Here is a 21,407-nt window from a genome sequence, read left to right as displayed (position 1 = left end):
GATCACGTAAACGCGTCCTTAGCCAAATCCTTTTTTGCCAAGTATTCAAGTATACGAACGGGAGCTACTCCGCAAGAAACTCCCACTGTAGCAGAAACAAGGAAATGCACTCACGTTAGAAATACCAAAAGGCAAAAGGCTGTCTTGCCTTATACTACGTCAGGAATTAGAAAACTTCCGATCCTCAAATTAAGTCATATTATTGAATTACTCTCGAGCTTCTGCCACGAAGAGAGAAAAAAATACCTTTGAGACAAAATTATTTTTTCCCAATTGCTCCAACAATCCGAAATTAATTGTCACACCTCTCAAGGAGACAGGACGAAAAAAAGACACTGCGACCCATTCTTCATATTGAATAAAGATATCGGGGAGGGATCGGCAAAAGCCATCTGCGCGGAAATCGAGGAATAAGGAGAAATTCCACGCTACCGGAGTGAAAGGAGCCAACGAGGGATCCTGCAAGACTCGTTTAATTTCTCAATTTCCGGCTGGCGCTGCTTAAACGAAAGGACGAGGGCTGACGCTGAAAAGAGGGACGCCGGAAATTACCACCTATCTTGGACTTTCTATCCTTTTATTTTCCGACTCGCGCGCGACGATATTTGCACTCGATATTTTTTCACCCACGAGTCACCTCTGAAAATATATGCTGGATGGTGATGTAACGAGATTGGTGCTCGACTCATTGTTGAAAAAGTGTTTACTCGAATGGAAACGAGGACAAAGATCCCAGCAAGTTCGGAGCCCCCTCCGGAGTATACGCTGTAACTTTCGACCGACCAACCCCACATAGCACAGGCTATCCGTCGTTTCAGAACAACAGCAATAACCACAAACCAGTCCAGCGAGTCCCCCGAGCAAACTTCCCGACAAAAAGCCCTCGTAGTCGTCGTCGTCCGCTCTACGTGAGTTCCGAATCGGTAAACTGGATCATCCGAAAGACATCCCCCGCGCTTCGGCTTACCCCTTCCCGGCCCCGAGTGCAAGTATAATCCTAAGCTCTTGCGAGCTTGCAAAAGCTCACGGCGCGCCTTCGAAGCTTCAACCCCGTGTGCATAAACGAATGCGGGCGTTGCGTGCACTTGTAAGTATTTGCCCGCTCGAGCGAGACTTGTAACTTTCGCTGTACTCGTTGCACGTCGAAAAGGCGATACGATAGCTTTACACTCTCCGCGTCTTTTGATTTTTGTATGTTTGTTTGTTCTTTTTTATAAACGCGGGTGGTTACCAATCATTGATCCATACCACGCTGAATACGAGAAAGTGGAAAACAACGGAATCCCAGAATAGCCAAGAGAACGAGTTGGCTTTTGCGCGACTCGGGAATTTCCCAAACTTTACGCTTTAATTTAACAACTGTCGTCGACAACGGCTGAAACTACGGAACAATTATCCCGACAACTTCGTGGCTGCGTGTTTTACCCTGAAAAAACAAAAACAAAAGACCGTATTTTTTTTCTAAAATGTTGGGATAAAGTTTTTAAAAAAAGCAACCACTCAACCTTTCCAATTTGTGCGTAAAACCGACTGTCCCTCGTTACATCGTTCCCCGGGATTTTCTGGCACACGAAACGCGCAACGATTGCCTCTTCCAGCCTCGGAAATATATGTATACACCGTGAAAATACCGAGAAAGTCTGGCAACGCAGATCTTGGAATTATTGTTATTCACGGGAGACGCTGGAATTTGAATTGCCCCCGGGACGACGCTCACGCGTGTATTAGGCGCCAGAAACATAATGGAAGGACACAAGGATGAGCGTAACATATAACATGTCCACCGTGTGTGTGAGAGAGTTACCGCAGCGACGTGAAAGCCCGTCCATATGGCGCCCTTATCAATTTTCGCCGTGAGCTCCGTTTTGTCGCAGGAAAAGACTCGCACCCGCGAGATACGTGGAAAAAAAAAAGTACACTCACCGCGTGCATTTGCAATTATCGAATCTGACGTTACGCAGTTTTATTGGCACCCATTAATTAAAATTTCGGCAGATGCACAGGATACACGTGCACGTTGCAACGAGCGTTTTGTATACGTGTACACCTCCGTGGACTCCATAAATTATAACGCGAATCTCAGTGTCGTAAATTGCGCCTCGCTGGCACCCTTGACCATACTGTGTGTGTGTGTGTGTATTACTAAACGCGCGCGCGCTGTCCGGATAAGCTACGCCATACGACGTTTACATGCGATGTTTACAGCTAATGGCAACAATTACCCCGAAATCTCATTTGTTCGTTAAGCACAACTAGGTCACGGAGTTACATTTTCCCATTAATGGTGACGTTAAAATGGCAACGGAGAAACATTTAAACCCTCTCTTATTTGTTTAAAGAAAATGATTGATGTACACAATGAATTATATAATGTCACCCACAAGAAAATAAAAAAAATAAAAAATAAAAAATTTTCAAAACCATCCCCACAGCCTGGCATTCTCGGTGACGCTCTTCTGCACGGAGGCAAGCGTGGTGATAATCGTGCTGATGATCAGGCGGACGCCTTCGATCGGCGGCGAGTTGGGCGGGCCCAAGGTGCCAAAGTACATCACCTCCATCTTCCTGTTCTCGCTCTGGATCTTCTACCTGGTGATGTCGAGCCTCGAGGCCTACGGCGTCATTCAGGGCTTCTAAGCGGCTCCGCGTACCACATCGATTTCGCAATCAACGTGTACCAACGGACGGCACATCTGTGTCTTTTTGTGTGTGTGTGTGCGCGCGTGTGTCTCAGTGTGCGACGACTCGCACCGTTCAGGCCTATTGTGTGACGTATATTTATAATGAGCCCGCACTCGCGCAGGGCCCACCCATACGGTACTTGTATGCACATACGCATCATAATTAGAATACGAGAGTACGACGAGGGCTTCTGCTTCGAGTTTCATCGGTAAGTTTCTTTCTATTGTATCTTCGTGGTTGTATCTCATGTGTATATTTTATGGCTCAAAGAACGCGTTTGTACCGAATTTTACGCCAACTCGGGCAAAATATTTACTTTGGCTGACCAAACGCGGATCTTACTACTTAAAGATAAAAAATTGCGTTCGATAAATTCTTACGGAAACTCTGGCTTCGCCGCTGGGATCGGGTTTATACTTTTGATGGATTGTTTTTTACTGATGTGAGCACCCAAAAATTTCTATTTTGTTTATTCTGTTTCAGATTCGACTTGGCGAGTGTTTTTGCGGACAACTTAGTGCGGACGCCCCTAGCGAGTGTCTGACTGTACTTAAGATTACTTTAATAATATCGTAGCTTAAACGTAAACTAGCGTAACGTAAAATGCGTGTGAACTAGAACAAAAAGAATGCATTCTTATACTAAATAAATGTGCGTGGGTGTATAGCGAGTCGAATGTGTGAAATACAGAATATTATGGGATTTGCCTTAAGTCGAGTCTAGTCGTTTTGCCGCGAATTCGTTTGATAAGCGCGTTGTGTGTGGTTGAGATTATTACTAAAGTAGATCATAAGTGCAATCGCATATGTGTATGGCACTATGTTGTTGAGATTGCAAGAGATATATCGTAGTTGAGATTCAAATGTGGTACAGGTTTATAACGATAGCTCGTACTTTTTCATGGCAGCGCTGTTCCTTCCCATCGGAGATTCGATACGACACACTGTATTTTTTTCTGCAAGATTATCACTTCTACTCTGTCATTGGTATTTTTTAATTGAAACACAAATTTTTTCTTTACTCATGCTTTTCAATTAGCTTTTGTATCGATTCAACGACGATTCATCGTACTGTCGTTTATATTTACTTCTCGCGAACACTTTTTTTTTAAAACCCCAGATAATGTATGTACTTGAATGAAATTTCATGCAGTACATGGTTCCAGGGAGAAAACAAATAAAGTTATCTGTACTACATTTATCTATTTTGTAAATCCATTATAGTGATATTTATAAATTATCAGAGTTACAATCATTTGTTAGAAAGTATATGAGAAATTTAATGAATTGAGGAAATAATTTATTGAAAATAATCTTATGTACAAATTATTATGTACTAATTTTTATCGTGTGTTTATAGTATAATTGATATTATAGAACACAATATATTTATTTTAATAAATTTAATATTAAATTAGGTTTCACGAGCGCGTTAAAATGAAAGTATGGAAAAGAAAAACTTAAAGCACTATCATTTACTAAACTGTGAAAAACAACAAATGCCGTTTAAAAAGAAACATGTTAAGCTTATCAAACTTGATAATTTTACTCAGTCATTTATTTTATGAAAATGGTAACAGATGCAGACTACAGAAATCTTGAAACTTCGCCCGCCTCCATCAGCGAGATTGCGTTAATTTTCCACGAAGTTAAATTTACAACCCCACATTTTCACCTTCAATCTCATGATCTTAGCAAAAGTGATAGTAGTAGCCTATATTGCGACGCTTCTCTAAAGAATTTTATTTCTCCTCGGAAAATGAGATTTAAAAAACTATTTTATAAAGATAAATTGCTACTGCGAGAGAACCATCCTAAAGTTAAGACAAAACCCCTGTCTCGTGTTCCAAAGTGAGGGATACGGAGATTAAATTCCAACCCAAATCTTCTGACTCTGATCTTCATCTAATCTCACTAGTCTCATTGGGACTTATAGAGATCGGCTACTTTCGTTTAATTATTTTCCCTTTCGATTACCCACTTGCAATTTTAAGCTCAAACGTAGCAACAAAACGTCCCTACTTCATTTCGATTCCATTTATTATTTCAACCAAAGTTTTTATCTTCGAATCCCTGAACCAACATTGGCCCAATGCTATGAAAATCTTCAAATTAGCCTCGTACCGGTAAAATCGCGCAAAAGAACGGAAGCAAACAGCAAAGCAGAGCAGCTCCTTTGTTTCGCGATTCCTGTGCGCTCTCGAGACTCGAGGACGAATTCAGCTGCGATGAATACCAGCCTCCCATGTTTGCCCTCTTGAAAATCGTCGCGCAGCGATTTTTCCGCGACGGTATGCCTCCACTAGGTCTCTTAATCTTGGTTTCATGAAACGTCGCGCTGCCGCCGTTTAAAAACCAGCACGGGAGGAAGGAAAAAAGTTGCTCGCGCAAACAATCATTTTCTCCCTCGCTTACTCATGGAAAATGAAAGATAGCATTTTTAGGATTGAGGTTTTGTCATGTTGATTCTGGTTTTACAGAAAAAATAAAATCGCTACGCACTCCCTATCGATTTCATCATCAAACCGTGACGTTATTTTGGCCGTAACGCGTTTCAAACTATTTTGGTAAGCATAAAAAAAACGGTGAAAAAGTTGAAATGAAAGTTAACATTTAATAGCAAAGGAAGCAATGTTTAAAACAATAATGAGGAGCACTCGATAGCAAAGCGTCAAAGTGATAATCTGTAACAAACGATCGCGCACAGTTTCTGGAATTTTCGTTTTCGACCGATCGCGTCTTGTCGAATCAAACAAACAAACAAAAATGACAAATCCCAAAAGTATGAACAAAGCATACTTTTAAGATCTTCATTTTACGATGTATATATATATCACGCTTTGATCAGATGTTAAAAATGAAAGTATAAAGCTTGTGATTAAAAAAGGTCAATCAAACATTAAACTTTTATTGTTCATAGCAAGTATATTTTTAACTCAATACAAAAGGGCAATCATCTAGTATTGATAGTTAATTTTTTCAACATTCGATAAATATGTATTTTTCTTCACTTCCCAACGTACCTGTTTAATGTATATTAGCAAACAACGGCAGTTGATAATCAAGATCGTTATTTCTGTTCGACAAGACAAGTTTCGACCGGTTAACGAAAATGTCCTGGAAACGCGTGATTTCATAATCGTACATTATCTTATAATATCTTCTCTTCCTCGATACTACACAAAGAAATACAACAAAAAGCGTTAACTTTCGAAGTGTAAAATGAAGAGCATAAAATTCTGACGAAAAATTAAAGAGTTAAATCCAAAAGTCATTCTATCGCTGTGTAGCGATTTCGTGTGTACATATTTGTAGGTGAACTGCAAAAATTAAAATTAACAAGCAAACACGACGTGAATAGGCCTGAACGAACGAAATATATCGTAATAATAATTGTAGAAAATTTAAACGTTATCATTGATAATAAATAAAAACAATGACCTTACTCAGAAAGCGTGATTAACATGACATATTTCGATAAATCCATCGTTGAAAATAACACTCACGATAAATTGATCGAAATTATTGAAAATTGAAATCACACCTATATCTCTCGTTTAATATCATATGTATATAGATAAAGTCACAATGGGATAGGAAAAAAATGTTTTCTATTCGATATTTATATAGTTGGTCGACGAAATGTTTTTAGTAGAGCAGATTTTCGTTAAGTATTTGAGCACGTTTTGCATTATAATAATCTGAAATGGTTGTTAACATTGAAATATATTGTAGAAATGGATGTTACAAAATTGTTTTACAACAGACGGTTATACTAGTACGTACTGGTTTCTACTGGTGCGGTTGATACAAGAGCATAGAATTAGTCTAAAAATGATGATTCCTAAATTTTTGGTAAATTTTTCGTTATCTTTTATATGATGACTTTTGATATGCCATTAGTTTTCAAGTTATCGGATGAAAAGGCCATTTTCTTTATCGCGTTTTGATTGCGCATCGACTGTTTCGTACGATTAATGTACGCCTACGGTTCATGTGTATCGATGTAGATAAAAAAAGCAGCTGTAGATAATTCGAATGTCTTGTTTATTCAAAAGATCCTTTGCTGATCCTCCTTTGCGAGTTGACGCGATGAAATGATCTCAGGCCTCGCGATTTACGAGTGTCAAAATTAAACAAAATTGAATTTCTTTTAAGGTTCTATAGGAAAACAAAAACACAACAGCATACGAGAGGCATCCGATTGTCTCGTATTTCCAAGTGGCTGGCCCCAAAAACTTTTTTATCGTCTCTAATTGTGAATCATAAAATCGAGCAAATAAAGTACCTATTAATTAAATTTTTTCTAATAACAATTCAACAATTAATAAAATAACGCAATCGATGGCATTTCAATATTTCGATGATTAATCGACACTAAAACTAAAAAAATACAGAAAAAAATTAATGAATAAACATACCGGACCAAGGATGCGTGGGACTCGTAAACAAATTTGTTCCACACCTCCCCGACGTGTAAGAAAATGAAAATGAGGAAAACGCGCTAGGACACGTTTAGGTTGACGAGGAACACTAAATCGTAAAATTTTATAGCTCGATCGACTCACGACTCATTTCGCGAGCCGAACTTTTTTTTTATAATAAACCAAAATTTCACGATTTTTCCACGCATATGTGTATAATCAAGTGACAATTTTAATCAAATCGTAGGAATTTTTTGCAACTCTTAGTGTAGTACATACAGTTAAAAAAGAAAAAACGAACTTTTTTGAATGTCAAATTACACGAACAAAAAATCGTCATTCGACTGAATCAGTAGTTGGTAAGACAAGATTTTTCAACGTGTCTGGCATGTGTGAAGGTGAGCTTATTTTATGATAATTATATTATGAACTAATTATTCTCCATCTCTCCTTCTACGTGAGTGACCCTCTTCTCTTTCACTCGCTTTTGGTCCTATTGATAATTTTTATCCCTCAGACTCTTCCAAATTTACACTAAATCAATCTTTTCAACAAATTTATGTCAATGATGTTTCTCTACATTTGATGGTTTCAAGAGAAAAAAAAATAGTATAACAATAATAAAACTGCTGTCATCAGATAATATGCGTAAACATTAATGCATCTAAAAGCAATTGATTTTAAAAAAATCGTATGCTTTTGATACTAAAAAGCAATGAATATCGATTGATAAATTTCCAGTTTTATGACAAAGCAATAATAGTTACAGTTTATATATGAAAACTTGCTAAATTCTAAAAAAAAAAAAAATTAAAGAATTAAAAAACACGCGTTGTAGAAGATTATTGTCACTTATCAAATGAAGTAAGAAATAAGAGTGACACAAGATCGTCTACAGTCTCGATAAATAAAGCGTTGAGATTTTTTTACTGTGTAGATAAAAAATTCGTTAGTAGTGTGTAGAGTCGAAACTTAGGAAATTTTTAACGGAACGACGGAGAAAAAATTTCTCTGTTTTGCTTCTTTTTGCGATTTTTCGATACTCCAATTTATCCATTATCCTTAATTCGATTTAACTGATTTACAAATGTACATGTTAACGACCAATATTGTAGTTGAAAACAGTCAAAATTTGGACCAAATTGAATTTTTTCTTGTATACACATGTATAAAATTTATAACCCTCGAATGGGTTATTATTTAAGACAAATTTCATACTGTAGTTAGATTTTTAATTGATCAGGTATATTATTAAATTCAACGCCAATAACGCTGTGTTTGCGCTGACACCAAAAAAAATCATAAATGCGGTTTATACTTGTACTAAAATGTTTGAGAATAAAAAATTACATAATACAAAATTTTTGAAAAAACATCACGTTTTATTGTTCAAGTGCTTAAAGAATTTCTTACAATTATATATAAGAATCATAAAATAAACGAAACATTTATATTTAGAATATTATTCTGAATTAGAATTAATAAAAATATTGTTATTGTTTAAAAAATCAAACAAACAATTTAAACATAACAATAAAAAAAGGAAAAAATATTGTTTGATAAATAAATTCCATTTTCTCTTTTAGAATAATCATAATAGTAAACGGGGCTGGCCACTTCTATGATGTTTTTATTGGTGCCTAAGGTGCATATTTATTAAAAGTTAATCCAAAGAAACTACAATCCACAATATCTATGAAATTATATATACCTATAATCACATACTCTCAGTATTTCTATACCAATTTTATCGAAGAATTCTACCAACGCTCTTCTATGAACTAGAAAAAATGTATTAAAATGTGATCGAATAAACATAAAAGAAGTCTAATAAAAAAGTCTACTTCTTCTTATCACTTTATCTTCACGATTCTAGAAACATTATAATCAGCATGATATACTTTTAGAATGACAAATAAATAACATAAAAATACAAAAAAAATTTTATAAGACAAAAAACTAAAGTTTAAAGTCCCCTAAAATCAGAAAAAATAATTATGAAGACACGGTTTTGAGACAAAGATTTTAAATCTCTATATTTACTCCTCTAAAATTTTTTAATTATTTTTGAAATGTAATAAACTTTTTTTATGTTCTTTGGACCAAATTGAATAGGAAATTTTCTTAGAGTTTATCATTAAAAATTTTAATTTTCGTGAACTCTTCACAGAAGTTTTTTTTAAATTGTTTTTATATACATGTATTTAAAAATCATAAAAAAAAACTAGGTCAGTGCGATCTATGCATTCGTAAAAATTTGGGAAAAGTATAGACAAAAGAAACAATCAAGTAATAAATGTAATAACTTAGAACGTGTATAATATTAGGATATGCGTATGTTGTATATTCATACACACAATGATAATAATCGTGGAGGTCTTAATGCTGAATGCAGACACTGGTTAAGATTAACGAGGTGATTATTTATGAATTAATCAAGATTATATGTGAAATATTACGAAATTTGTATTCCATGGATTATAGTTTTCCTAATATTGTCTTTAAGTAAAAGACAAAAAATTTAAACAAACTTAATTAGATTTATAAAAAATTTGTATCGAAAATTTAAAAGAATCATCACGATAAATGACAGAGCGTAACAAACAAACTGATGGAAAAATACGTTTAGTCGTAACAAAATTGTTACACCTGTATGGTATAACTTAGACCGATCCAACTTAATGTCATGTGTTATTAATGAAGACATCGTTGTGCTGATCATCGACCTAGAATGCGTGTGCACATTTAAACGTTTACCCACGTAATAGCGATGATATGGAAGTAAAAAAAATCTGTCCAATACGATTAATGCTGCATTGTAAAATGAACGTTTGATCTTATTTTGTAAATAATCATGCTTGTAATTACATCACTGGCGATTTTGTAGAAAAAAAAAAAAAAAACTACTACCGACAGGGCTGGAATATGTCGATCTTATAAATGCGAAAAATGTTCAGACATTCTTTTTATTGGAAAATAATTCTACGTAGTTGCATCACTAAGCAATGGTATGTTGATTGTAAAGCAGAAAAAAATGTAGAGAAATCGTTTGTATAATAACTAGATGACTATGCTGTGTTATTTTTCATTATACTCGCAAATAAGAAAAAAAAATGTAGAAATGTTATTGAAAACAAAAATTATATTGAAAGCGATATATTTATTGACAACTTAAAATACGATGTCAAAGCCGACCCAAGATTTTCTTTCTTTTTACTTTCTGCAAATACCCTTAACGCGCATGCGAGAAGATGACAAAAACAGGCTAACCATATTTTAATGGCATTGTTTAGCTAAATTGCAACTGTACTTAAACAATAAAATATGCATAACAACTTTATATGTAACTATTATTTCCAAAGAATATTCGATGGATTAATGAAAAAAATAATGTCAAAGGAAAAATAATATTAAATTTTATTACGAGATAAATAATAATATTAAATAGTATTATTACCAATCTTTATTGTTTGATAATGACTATCAAATTTGATATTAATTAACATGTTATGTAGAAATAAATTATACTAAAAGTTTGATGTTTCCATTGTTACTTGATTGATGATAGACGGAAGACCGATCTATTTTTCTCAATTTACGAAAGAACTTCATAAACGTAAGCGAAACTTTAAAAATACAATAATTATGTATGCAGGCTGTGATTGTTTCGTTGTAACGTCCTGTATACTTAACTTGTTTGAAAACTACGTAATGATTAAAAAACTTGAAAAAAAAAAAAAAATAAATAATAATAATAACAATAATAAATAAAATACAACACACGTTAGTTAATATTGTTTGCTCCAGAAAACTTTTGGTGCCGGACAAACGCAATAACGAAGAAAAACAATAATGTAAACGGAAATTCGATAAAGATGCGTAACGTGTTATACAAGTAAGACGCTTAAAAACATTAGCAAGCAAAAAAATTGGGTCAAGACGCAAATGAATAACTAAAGATAATGTCGTTAAATAACCGATTAACCAAAAAATAAAAATTAATGGTGTTACACTATGTACAATATCATTCACAATAAAATCGTAGGACTACTCAGAGAACATATTATGCCTCTCGGGCGCTAACGACGTGTAAATTTTCTTCTCCAACCTGTACCTCCTTTTCTTCTTCTTCATCTTTTTCCCGTCCTCGTCGTATCTCACATTTACAAAAATGGTAGATATTTCCTCTCTTTCTCTCGTCAACTATCTTTGTCACTTTATACGCATACGTAGGCTTTTGCGCTGCGCTCCTCTCTCCCTTTCCTGCCGTTCCGTCCTTCAGAATTTTCGCATAAAGTAAGTAGCGATGCCGGCGGTTGCGTCTGCGCGTCTCTGTACAGCCTCTCCCGCTCCTGTTACGACCACCACCGGAAATAAAACACGTCTCCCGGACCATTACTGCATCCTCTTATTTTTGGCGTAATGTCGTACGGGGGTGCTAGACCCACTTTACAGGGCGTTTCCCTGAATGCTCGAGAAATTGAATAATACTTATGCACGTGCGCATAAATTTAAGCTAACGACGGCGCGCTTTCTTTACGACCAGTCACCTCAAATATGTGTGATGATGAAAAATAATTCATGCCATCGTTAAGCTTTTGAAGAAAAAAAAATTTTTTTTAATAAAATAAAACAGAGAGAAGAAAGCGTTGAAGCAAAGCGCAATTAAAGGGAAACTAAAAAAAAATATTGGTCGTAACGGAGAGGTGCTGTCAAGACGCTGTACGCAACCTCAGCAAAGGGAATAATGGCTTCATGAATTCGTCTCGGTAAAACGCTCGTGTTATATACTATATGTCTGTACAGAGATGCACTTTATATTTATGCTAAAAGAAATGGAGTAGAAGCTTTTTGTTATCGTTTCAAATCGTAAAAATATCAAGATAGATGATAAAATACACGTACATCCTTTAAAAAAATAAATAAATAAATAAAGTTACAAAAAGCCCGAATGTACGTTAAATACAACGAAAATCCAGCGACGCGTTATACATATACCGTTATACATCAAACATGGACAAACGTACATAAATACCTATACATGCATACACAAACTAAATATATTTATTAAATATAAATATGCAATACATATATATATATATATATATTTACATAAATATTATATACGTGCGTACGTATTTTATACATAAATAGACGTGTGTTGACTTTTTGTCGAGAGAGCAGATAATATACGCGATAATTACTCGTACTGTATCGGTAGTCCATGGTAGGGGTAGGAGGGTAATATTGCGTTGCTGAGAAAAGCATACACCTATATTTGTTGCAAAAGTTAGGTGTACAGGTATATATGGCGGTGTCGCGCCTCTACGGGTGTATGGGGGATACCTATAAATTGCTCGGGAATCGTGTGGCTGACCGACGCTTGGGGAAACTTAAAAATTTTAAGCGAAAGAGAGGGAGTGAGGCACGTGCTAGTGTGTACTCGAGGGAATAATATCCCGCCCAGGGATTGTAGCGTAGCCCGCTTGGGGATGTTTGTCCGTGTGATCGTTTATAAATTATGATGATGATGATGATGATACGCGCTCGGAGAAAGAGAGAGAGAGTAGGTCAGCATTTAATAATTATATAATATATGAAATTGTTGTTGTGTTACGATAGTTGGAGGCTACACTTTATCGAACGCTGGAAGGTTTGATTGCGCGTTTTTCATTGAAACAAAGTCATGACAACTACTTAATTATCCATGTATTGTGTATACTTATATTGTAATCGAAAGTTCACTGGGATTAATTTTTAAGGATAATTTTAACTATTATATATACATTTGTATTTATCGAGGGTAGATTTGAATTTAGACGCTTAGGTCATTCTTATACTAAGTTCGTTGAGTACTTTTTTTTATAAATACTCGTAATGTTATATTAGTGTGATTGAGATATTCAAGTTTTACACTATATATATACATATTATGTAGAATATACGAGATCGACGATTCGCACCACTTTATTATACTTGTTTTAAAAAGAATAGGTACTTCCAGCAAAGTTCGGTATCCTCGAATAAGGTGAATAAAAAAAAATTTAGTGAATGAATAAATGATTACGTGAGAGAAGGACGAAAAATAAGTCCAAATGCATTTTACCTTCCGTCTTCGATATGTTACTCCTACTGTACAGATCACTGGTGTATTTATTATTCTATACTGTTAAATTACGTTTCGAAAATCACAATTGGGGTGGCAAAAAATATCAATTCAAATAAGTAGCCCCAATTAAAGGTGAAAAAAAAAAAAAAAAAAAAAAAATAAGATCTGAACTGCACCAAGAGGTAATACGAAACTCGGAAACGGGCATCTGCAAGTAAAGATGAACAATATATGTACAGGTAATATGCATACCTTGTCAATTACCCTTTTTTTCCCCACTTATAAACTTATAAAAATATTTATTAAATCTGACTATAATTGTACTCTGTCATTTCCTCGTTGGTGCATACATGTTTTCATCAAATTATTTTGTGGAATCTAATGAAAAATTAAACTTGCGTAACAAAGGAATTTTTTGTAATTGATATCAAGGTGGAGAAAAAAAGTGCGTAACGATCAGAAATAGCGATGCCTCTCCGACTTGTCGAGTAATAAAGTAAGCCTATAGCGGAAACCGTATGTGTATCACCGATGTTGGCTGCCTCACCCGAACTTCCTGGTCTTTTTATAAAACACAGTGTAGCAACAACACTATCCTTTTCCCACATCCACAAAATAATTATCAATTGTTAATCTATTTAAGTAGGTATAAGTTAAATCTTTGAGTAGAAAAAAAAAAGAATATTGGAATGGACGATCAAAAAAGATTGGGTCGCGTTGACTAATAAAAAAAATGTATACGCAGTGTAAAAGCGAATTTGATGCAAATAACGTAAACTACACAATGAAAATCTTTGTATGCTGCGAAAAAGAAGGTAAGAAATGGAAATGACCAGGAAGTACGGGTAGTGGGTGCAACACCTCATGATGTGTCCGCGAGTTAGCGCGAGCTCGCAGTAAACTGATTGTAATTGAATCGAAAGTGTAAAAAATACAATATTTATCATAATAAACATACATTAAATGTTGTTTAAGTGACTGGTTTTTTATTTATATTGTTTACATTAATTAATTTGAATTACAAAATTCACGTGAGGTAAGTGAAATTTTTTTTAATACACTTAGTAACAGTTGAAAATATTATTTACAGTTTTCTTAAATGACATAACAAAACTACTATCACTAATTTTCGAAAATACCTAGAAAAGGATAGACAAAGTCTTTATTTGAACGTACATAGTATTATTAAATTATAGACATGAGAGACATTAGCATTATCATTTTTTTAGTAATATCAAGATTTCACTATCAAATAATAATTATTATTTTAATTCTTATAAGCTTCAGTCATCCCAGAAAAAAAAATTTATCTTAAAAAGCCATGTCTTGGCACTCAAGATCTTTATAGATTTTAACAATTGAAAATCTCAGATCACGCATTGAATATTTAAAAATAAATGTTTGCTTACGTAACTTGATTCATTCAAAATCTCAAATTTATGTTTTTGAATTTTTTTTTTTTTTTAATCACATTTAAAAAATCGTCGTCAGAGCATTCCTTATTCAAGTATTTTTTTTTTTTTAATATAAAAAAGTGAAGAAAAAAAAATAATCATCATGAAATAGTATAAAAGCAAAACGAACATCAATGATTATTTGAAATATTCATCAAAACAAAGGTAAGCACAGTTACTGATGACAAATAGATTGATAATATTATTCATGATCTAGTATGCCTCCCTTCGCTTCGAAGTTAATGCGCATGCCAAGCCCCTCGACGATTCTCATTAATAACTTTCTGTTCGCGCTCTCCGACCGGAAAACTTTTCCAACGACGCGAGCAGGTATTAAGCAGAAATTCCCGTGGGCTTTGTTATATACTATTTAACGAGCACTTTATCTTCGTTGGACTTGCAGAACGAACTTTATTCGGGAATCCGGGAAAATTTTTCTTATCCGCTTTGGCTCCTCCAGAAAAGATTTACGAATCATGCCTAAATATTGATTTACTCGATTAAAGATTTAAGACTCGTGTGAATTTAATTGCAAAAGTGTAGGTTTTACTTGTGTTAAAAAGGCTGGAGGAACGTTGAAACTTTTTCTTTGTTTCATCGAATTATATTTTTGTAACTTGTAATTCTAATAAATTGGATGGAAATTGGATGGTTCGGTTTGGACTTTGACCCGTTACTCGTATCATCGTAACGTAATTATCGACGCATACGCGATCGGGAACAAATAGGTGAATTTGGAAATTTTCACACTATTACAAATGGAGAGCTTGAATTTGGGTGAAACCAAATATCATCGCACTCGAGCAACAACAGCAACTTTTGGCCGTCCATCAAAATCAAAAAGCTTTGAAAAGCCGATTCTCACGATTACCAAGGCGCGCAAGCTGTTTCTCTCTCTCTCTCTCCCTCACACCTGGGGCAAAGACAACAAATCCGGCTCTCACACCGCGAGCTGCGAGATCATCGGCATAAGAGCATCGAAGCTCGGCTGTATTATTTTTAATCTCCCGCAGCTGCTGCAGTTGCGTCCCGTTGCGCGAGCCGAGCTAGCCGTGTTCTGCAAGCTTCGCAAAAATAGAAGGACGGAGAAAGTGAGCCCACGGCCTCAAAAAAAAAAAAAAATAAATAAATAAATAAAAAGTCGCACTCTTTACTATCCCTTTCCGTGATCTGCAACTATAGCACCTCTGGACTCTGTATGGTCCTTTTTTGCTGAAGGCGCGCGTGTCGTGAGTGCATGGAGTTGCCCAAGTGATCAATACAAATTGGGGTTGGAATAAAAATACCGCGAGTTACGACACACGTCTTGCGTCAATTGTGCATAGCTTTGACATTTACCTGACGCGTAATATGGTGGACACTGCGAGCTTCTTCGGCTGATCTGTGGATATTTTGAAAGATACATTATATTCGAGGTAACGTTTGAGATTATTTATCATTTGTGATTCATAGCCCGTGTTGTTTGAACATTTTTCTTTCAAGCCTCGCGAGTACCGGGGATTTTACGAATAGAAGATCGTGGCTCTCTCGGTGTTTATATTGTTCTAAAATTAAGTGGTTTTGCCTCCGAGAGCATGAATTTAAAATAACTTTTTGCTCGTCCAATTCTTTCGAGAACTTTTCTAATGTAGTTACGTACACGCTCTACGGGTTGAACTATTTTATTTTATTATTTCTATTACACTTGGCTCTTATTTTTGATAATTTTTTTTTTGTTCCCTCCAATTGCATTGCAATACATTTACCCACAGATCTCAACCGTAAACTATATTGTTCGCCCAAAAAAATTTTTATGTCCATTATATGTTTTTAACGTCACCAACAACGCCTTGACCGTCACAATTTAACGATCGGAAAAACCTTCGAAAATCCAACAGTCATCGTACGATAAAAAAAAAAAAAAGAAAAAAAAAAGTAATAATTTCAAGCCGACCTCGAGAGCTTGAATAACATTTGGGGAAAAAAGTAATACAAAAAGCACGCACGTGGTAAGTAGTCTCACATAGGTATAAGCAGTGGCATATCCAAGAGTGCATTGCAAAAGTACAGTCACAGTTTAGCGTCAAGGTCGTACCCCTCGCATATTATACCTCCAACGCAAGCACTCACGATCGGCACTGCAATGCCAAAAAATCATCGTGCCAAATAAAAGCAAGAGCTACTAATAACCCACCTACATGCATCCACCCAAACAGGCAAAAAAGATAGAGAGAGAGAGAGAGAGACATGCCGCGGGTGTCGAGAACTTTACTGCTCTTGAGTTTTCTCCTTCTGATCCTGGACCGGATTTCCGGAGCGGCTGTCGTCACGACTTCGCATCCCAATGACAACGACGACAACGACGACGAGGAGGATGAGAAAGAGGGTGGCAACAGGAGTACCGCGGAACCGAGTGAGCAACGCGATTGGCGAGACAACGCGCACATGTATCACGTGCTGCCGAGATCGTTCCAGGACAGCGACGCCGACGGCGAGGGTGACCTACAAGGTGAGCTTGCGTTGGCGTTTTGGCTGCGTGACGGGGCTGTTTACTCAAAGGATGCGCATAGGAGGGTGTTTGAGGTTTTATTTGCCGGTGGGGCTCGATAACAGAGTCTTGAAAATTCGCGAGGCAATGATGGATCGGGTTCGAGCGGAAAACGATCGGTTGGAGTCTGCGAATTTGATATCGATTTTCCCCGCGCGCTCGTTATTTACGAGAGTTGCGTCGATTTTAATTTCGCGAGTGTCAAATGTACATTTGTAGTCTGGCCAATGGATGCAGGTGGTTTTGTTTGATTTTAGGGAGGGTGTCGGAGTAAGGTGATTTCGAGTCCTTGGGACCGGTGATCGTTAATCTTCAGATTATTTTTGATACCTACCTTATCGTATTACATGTTGCGCTTACAGGCTAATATTTTACTGATTTTATTATGAAATATCAAATACTACGGAAAAGTATTAAAATCAACCAAAAACTAACAAGTTTTTTTATTGTTATATTAATTATTAACTTTGACTACTTAGTGTCGACGATGCATAAGCATCGTTGTTTCCCTCCAAAAATTTTGTTTAATAGATCGATGAAATATCGGATTATCAGCCAAGATGTAGTGAGACGTATGATTTAAATTTTGAGATAAGTTTTATTTATCTATTTGTTTATTACCGATTTTTCTCAAACATTTCAAGATACATAAAACGAGACTTAAAAATTCAGCAACATAAGTAAATCTAGTTAAATTATGGATATGACGATAATTCAGTCGAATTATAAAAAATATAAGATAACCACTTGATGTGTATATAAAGTAATTTAAAAATGCATTAAAGTAAAATCCCCAAACAAATATCACATTTCAAATCAAAACAAGTGTTTCTCTGTAATCGGTAAACTATGTGTTTTTTCCCTGAAAATCAGGTATAATCGGACATTTGGAATATTTTCGTGACATCGGAGTGGACGTCGTAAGACTCGGTCCAATTTTCTCGTCTCCAATGCGCGACTCGGGCTATGACGTATCAAACTTCACCAGCATTGACGAGATTTACGGAGACTTTGACGATTTCTACCAGCTAGTTAGCGAACTTCACAAAAGAGGTACTTTGATGTTTCTTTTTTTTTTTCAATCCTCAATATAAGAGCAAAAATAGATTTTATACATCGTAGGTATAAAAATTATCCTGGACATCGTTCCAAATCACTCCAGTGACCAGCACGAATGGTTTCTCGAATCAGCTGCTGATAAAGAACCGTATGACGATTACTACATTTGGGCTGACGGCAAAGTCGAGGATAACAAGCTGGTTCCTCCGAATAACTGGGTAAATTGCCTTTGAAACAATTTTGATGAAAAATAGACCGCAACAAAATGCAATGTTTGCGTTACGCGATTTTTGTCACAGAAAAGCGCTTACAGCGACAAAGAGGGCTCAGCTTGGTCGTGGAATAAGCAAAGGAGACAGTGGTTTTATCACAAATTCCACGAATCCGAGCCAGATCTTAATTTGAGAAACGAGGATGTTATCAAAGAAATTTTGGTAATTTCATATTATTTCTTGAAAAAAAAAAAAAAAAAAAAATTAAATACAAACAAATCAGGTTAATCGTTTACATTCATTTGCAAAGGATACATTCGACTTCTGGTTGGAGAGGGGTGTCGATGGTTTCTGCATTAGCGGAGTATCGTATATATTCGAAAATGAAGAGATGCTCGATGAATCAAACGAGGATGATGAAGATGGTGACAACGACCAAGACGGCAATAACGACGATGATTCCTACACGACGGGGGAGTCGGACAACATCGCACTATTGCAGAGATTTCGGGAACACATCGACAACTGGGCTCGAGAACATGACGACGAGCCCAAGTCTGTTGTCTTTATTCCAAAGATATTTGTTTTTTTTTTTTTTTATCACAGCGGGAGACGATTAAAACACGTTTCATTGCAGATTACTACTTGGAGAAGTAGATGAGGACGACGAGCAAGTGATTTCTTATTACGGCAACGAGACGCATCCTGGTCTAACGCCCCTGAGTTTACTTTTGATCACCGACTTGAACGCCACCAACAACGCAGGTGACATCAAAATGTTGATCGACGACTGGATGGATGATTTGCCGAGGGATGCCGAGCCCATTTGGATGGTAGGTTTTAAAGAAAGTAAAAAAAATAAATAAACGCTTGTATGCCAAACAAAATGTGAAATTTCCAGCTCTCGAATCAAGACAACTCGAGAGTTTCATCGAGGCTGGACAACGACACCTTGGACGGCATGTTGATGCTGACGATGCTGCTTCCGGGACAAGTGATGACCTACTACGGCGACGAAATCGGGATGACAAATGGGAACGTCTCGTGGGAGGAGACGATCGATATGCGCGCTATAGCGCAAGGGGAGGATGATTACGAGGACAACTCGCGGGACCCCTTCAGGACCCCGATGCAGTGGGATGACACGACTTCGGCTGGATTTTCCCTGAACGAGTCGACCTTTCTACCGGTCGGCTCTGATTATCTTGAGTACAACGTGGACAAACAATTGCTCGATCCGGACAGTAATTTACTGGCCTACAAGAGGCTCGCGGAGCTAAGGGAAAATCCGATATTTGTTCATGGCACTTATGACCTGACGGCAGTCAACGATGACAACGTCCTTATTTTAAAGAGGTTTGTTCACATTTATTTTCTTCGGATGTGAGTGGACTCTATTTTTTGGTTTAACTTAATTTCATACTCTGCTGATACTTGTAGAACGTACGAGGGGAACACTTGCCTCGTCGTTGTTAATTTTGGCGGCGCGAAAGAGACGGTGAACTTGACTCACCTGTACGATGATCTAGAGAAGGACCTACAAGTAATGGTTGATTCGAGTAACGCGGACGTAGACAAGTAAGCATATCCAAAACAAAAAAAGGGAAAAAATGCAAAGTTATTTGATTGTTTATTCATAAAGTATACATTTATTTTTTATTTTTGAAGCGTTAATGACGAGGATGACGATGACGACATTGAGAATGACGCGTTTGTGTTGGATGCTAATGCAGCTGCTGTTCTTTGTGACAAGCATGATTTCGATGAATCGGATAACACCACACTAGGTGAATGAAAAATTTTTATTTTTGTTCTAAAGTATATACCACAAAACACATCCCCGTCATTTGATTGAGGCATTCTTTCAATAAATGCGTGATGGATTTTCCCTTTAACGTCTGTTAAGACACACCTCTGTAGAAGTGCCTTGTACCTCTGATGGAGTTTGTATACAAAATTAGTAAGATTCATATTAGCTACACGGTATATTTTCTTATGCTAAATAGCTTCAAACGTAAACTTATCAATTACTGACTTGTTTCTCAACCGCATGTCCAAAACAGACTCGATATTATATTAATGAATAAATCACTTCGATTTATTTGTACCAAGTGGTAATCCACCAAACTGTATAGCAATTATTGCACAACTTTCGTATATATGAATTTAAGTGATTTGTTACTTAGTTTATTTAGCGTTATCCCAGCAAAACAAGTAAAAAAAAATATAATATGCTTATTTATCAGGAATTAAACTCTTGATCGTTGCAAACAATACAGTTGCCTTGATTGGTGCATACTAATTACTAAGGTACAATTTTTTTTGTTCGTAATTCAATACTTATTAGATAAATACTCTTACAGCTTACGAAACTACCACAGAAGAAGAGGATGATGATGTTAATTCTACGTCAGAACCGGTAACTCCGACTTCAACAGAAGAACCAAGTACAGTCTATGGGTTTCCTACTGAAGAGCCTGAACCAAGTTCAGCAAGCATAACACAAATTGTTCAATTTATTATTATTATTCTTACTGTAGTGTCATGTTTCCTATGAATAGCGTAAGGATTTATTTCGTTGTAAAATTTGTACAAGAATTTTTTAACCTTAAGATATTTTTAATAAATATATTTTTTAAAAGAAGCCAATATTTTTATTAGTGTTTTCTAATTTTAATATAGTAAATCATGAATTTATCTTTAGATTTAAAATTTTACAATTATTAAATGATTGAAAATAAAATTTTGTAAGTTTTATTTTTTTGCCATTCATCTAATAAGTGTACTACAGTCTATAAAGAAGAAATTTAAAGATACCGTTGTTTTTTCTAAGAAACTGTAGACGGATAGGTGAAATATCTATTAAGAAATTTTCCGCAACTATGACGAAAATTGCTGGAGACGCTTTGTATTAGTATTAAATATTAGTATTAAAATATTT

General features: G+C 35.8%; 2 protein-coding genes across 2 annotated transcripts in view; both read left to right on the top strand.

Annotated features, from left to right (window-relative positions):
* The window catches only part of Calx (sodium/calcium exchanger 3), a 104,432-nt gene extending 101,548 nt beyond the window's left edge, over positions 1-2,884 (top strand). The window contains exon 9 of the mRNA XM_089590964.1: positions 2,433-2,884. Coding sequence (XP_089447090.1) covers positions 2,433-2,637 — 205 coding nt within the window. The 3' untranslated portion in view covers positions 2,638-2,884. The remainder of the gene's footprint in view (positions 1-2,432) is intronic.
* Positions 2,885-16,684: 13,800 nt separating this feature from the next.
* LOC149374983 (maltase A3-like) lies at positions 16,685-21,115 on the top strand. Its single transcript, XM_089591245.1, has 10 exons — positions 16,685-17,156; positions 18,069-18,248; positions 18,318-18,472; positions 18,554-18,688; positions 18,777-19,021; positions 19,104-19,299; positions 19,368-19,822; positions 19,907-20,044; positions 20,135-20,253; positions 20,830-21,115. The coding sequence occupies exons 1-10, from the start codon at positions 16,895-16,897 to the stop codon at positions 21,021-21,023; spliced, it is 2,079 nt and encodes a 692-aa protein (XP_089447371.1). The 5' UTR covers positions 16,685-16,894; the 3' UTR covers positions 21,024-21,115.
* Positions 21,116-21,407: the final 292 nt, after the last annotated feature.

This window comes from Copidosoma floridanum, unplaced genomic scaffold (assembly GCF_036245765.1).
Source record: "Copidosoma floridanum isolate Cflo_tuat_1 unplaced genomic scaffold, Cflo_Japanese_pri ptg000013l, whole genome shotgun sequence".
Lineage (NCBI taxonomy): Eukaryota > Metazoa > Arthropoda > Insecta > Hymenoptera > Encyrtidae > Copidosoma > Copidosoma floridanum.
The sequence above is the reverse complement of the archived record's forward strand: the minus strand, read 5'-3'. Positions and strand labels throughout refer to the sequence as shown.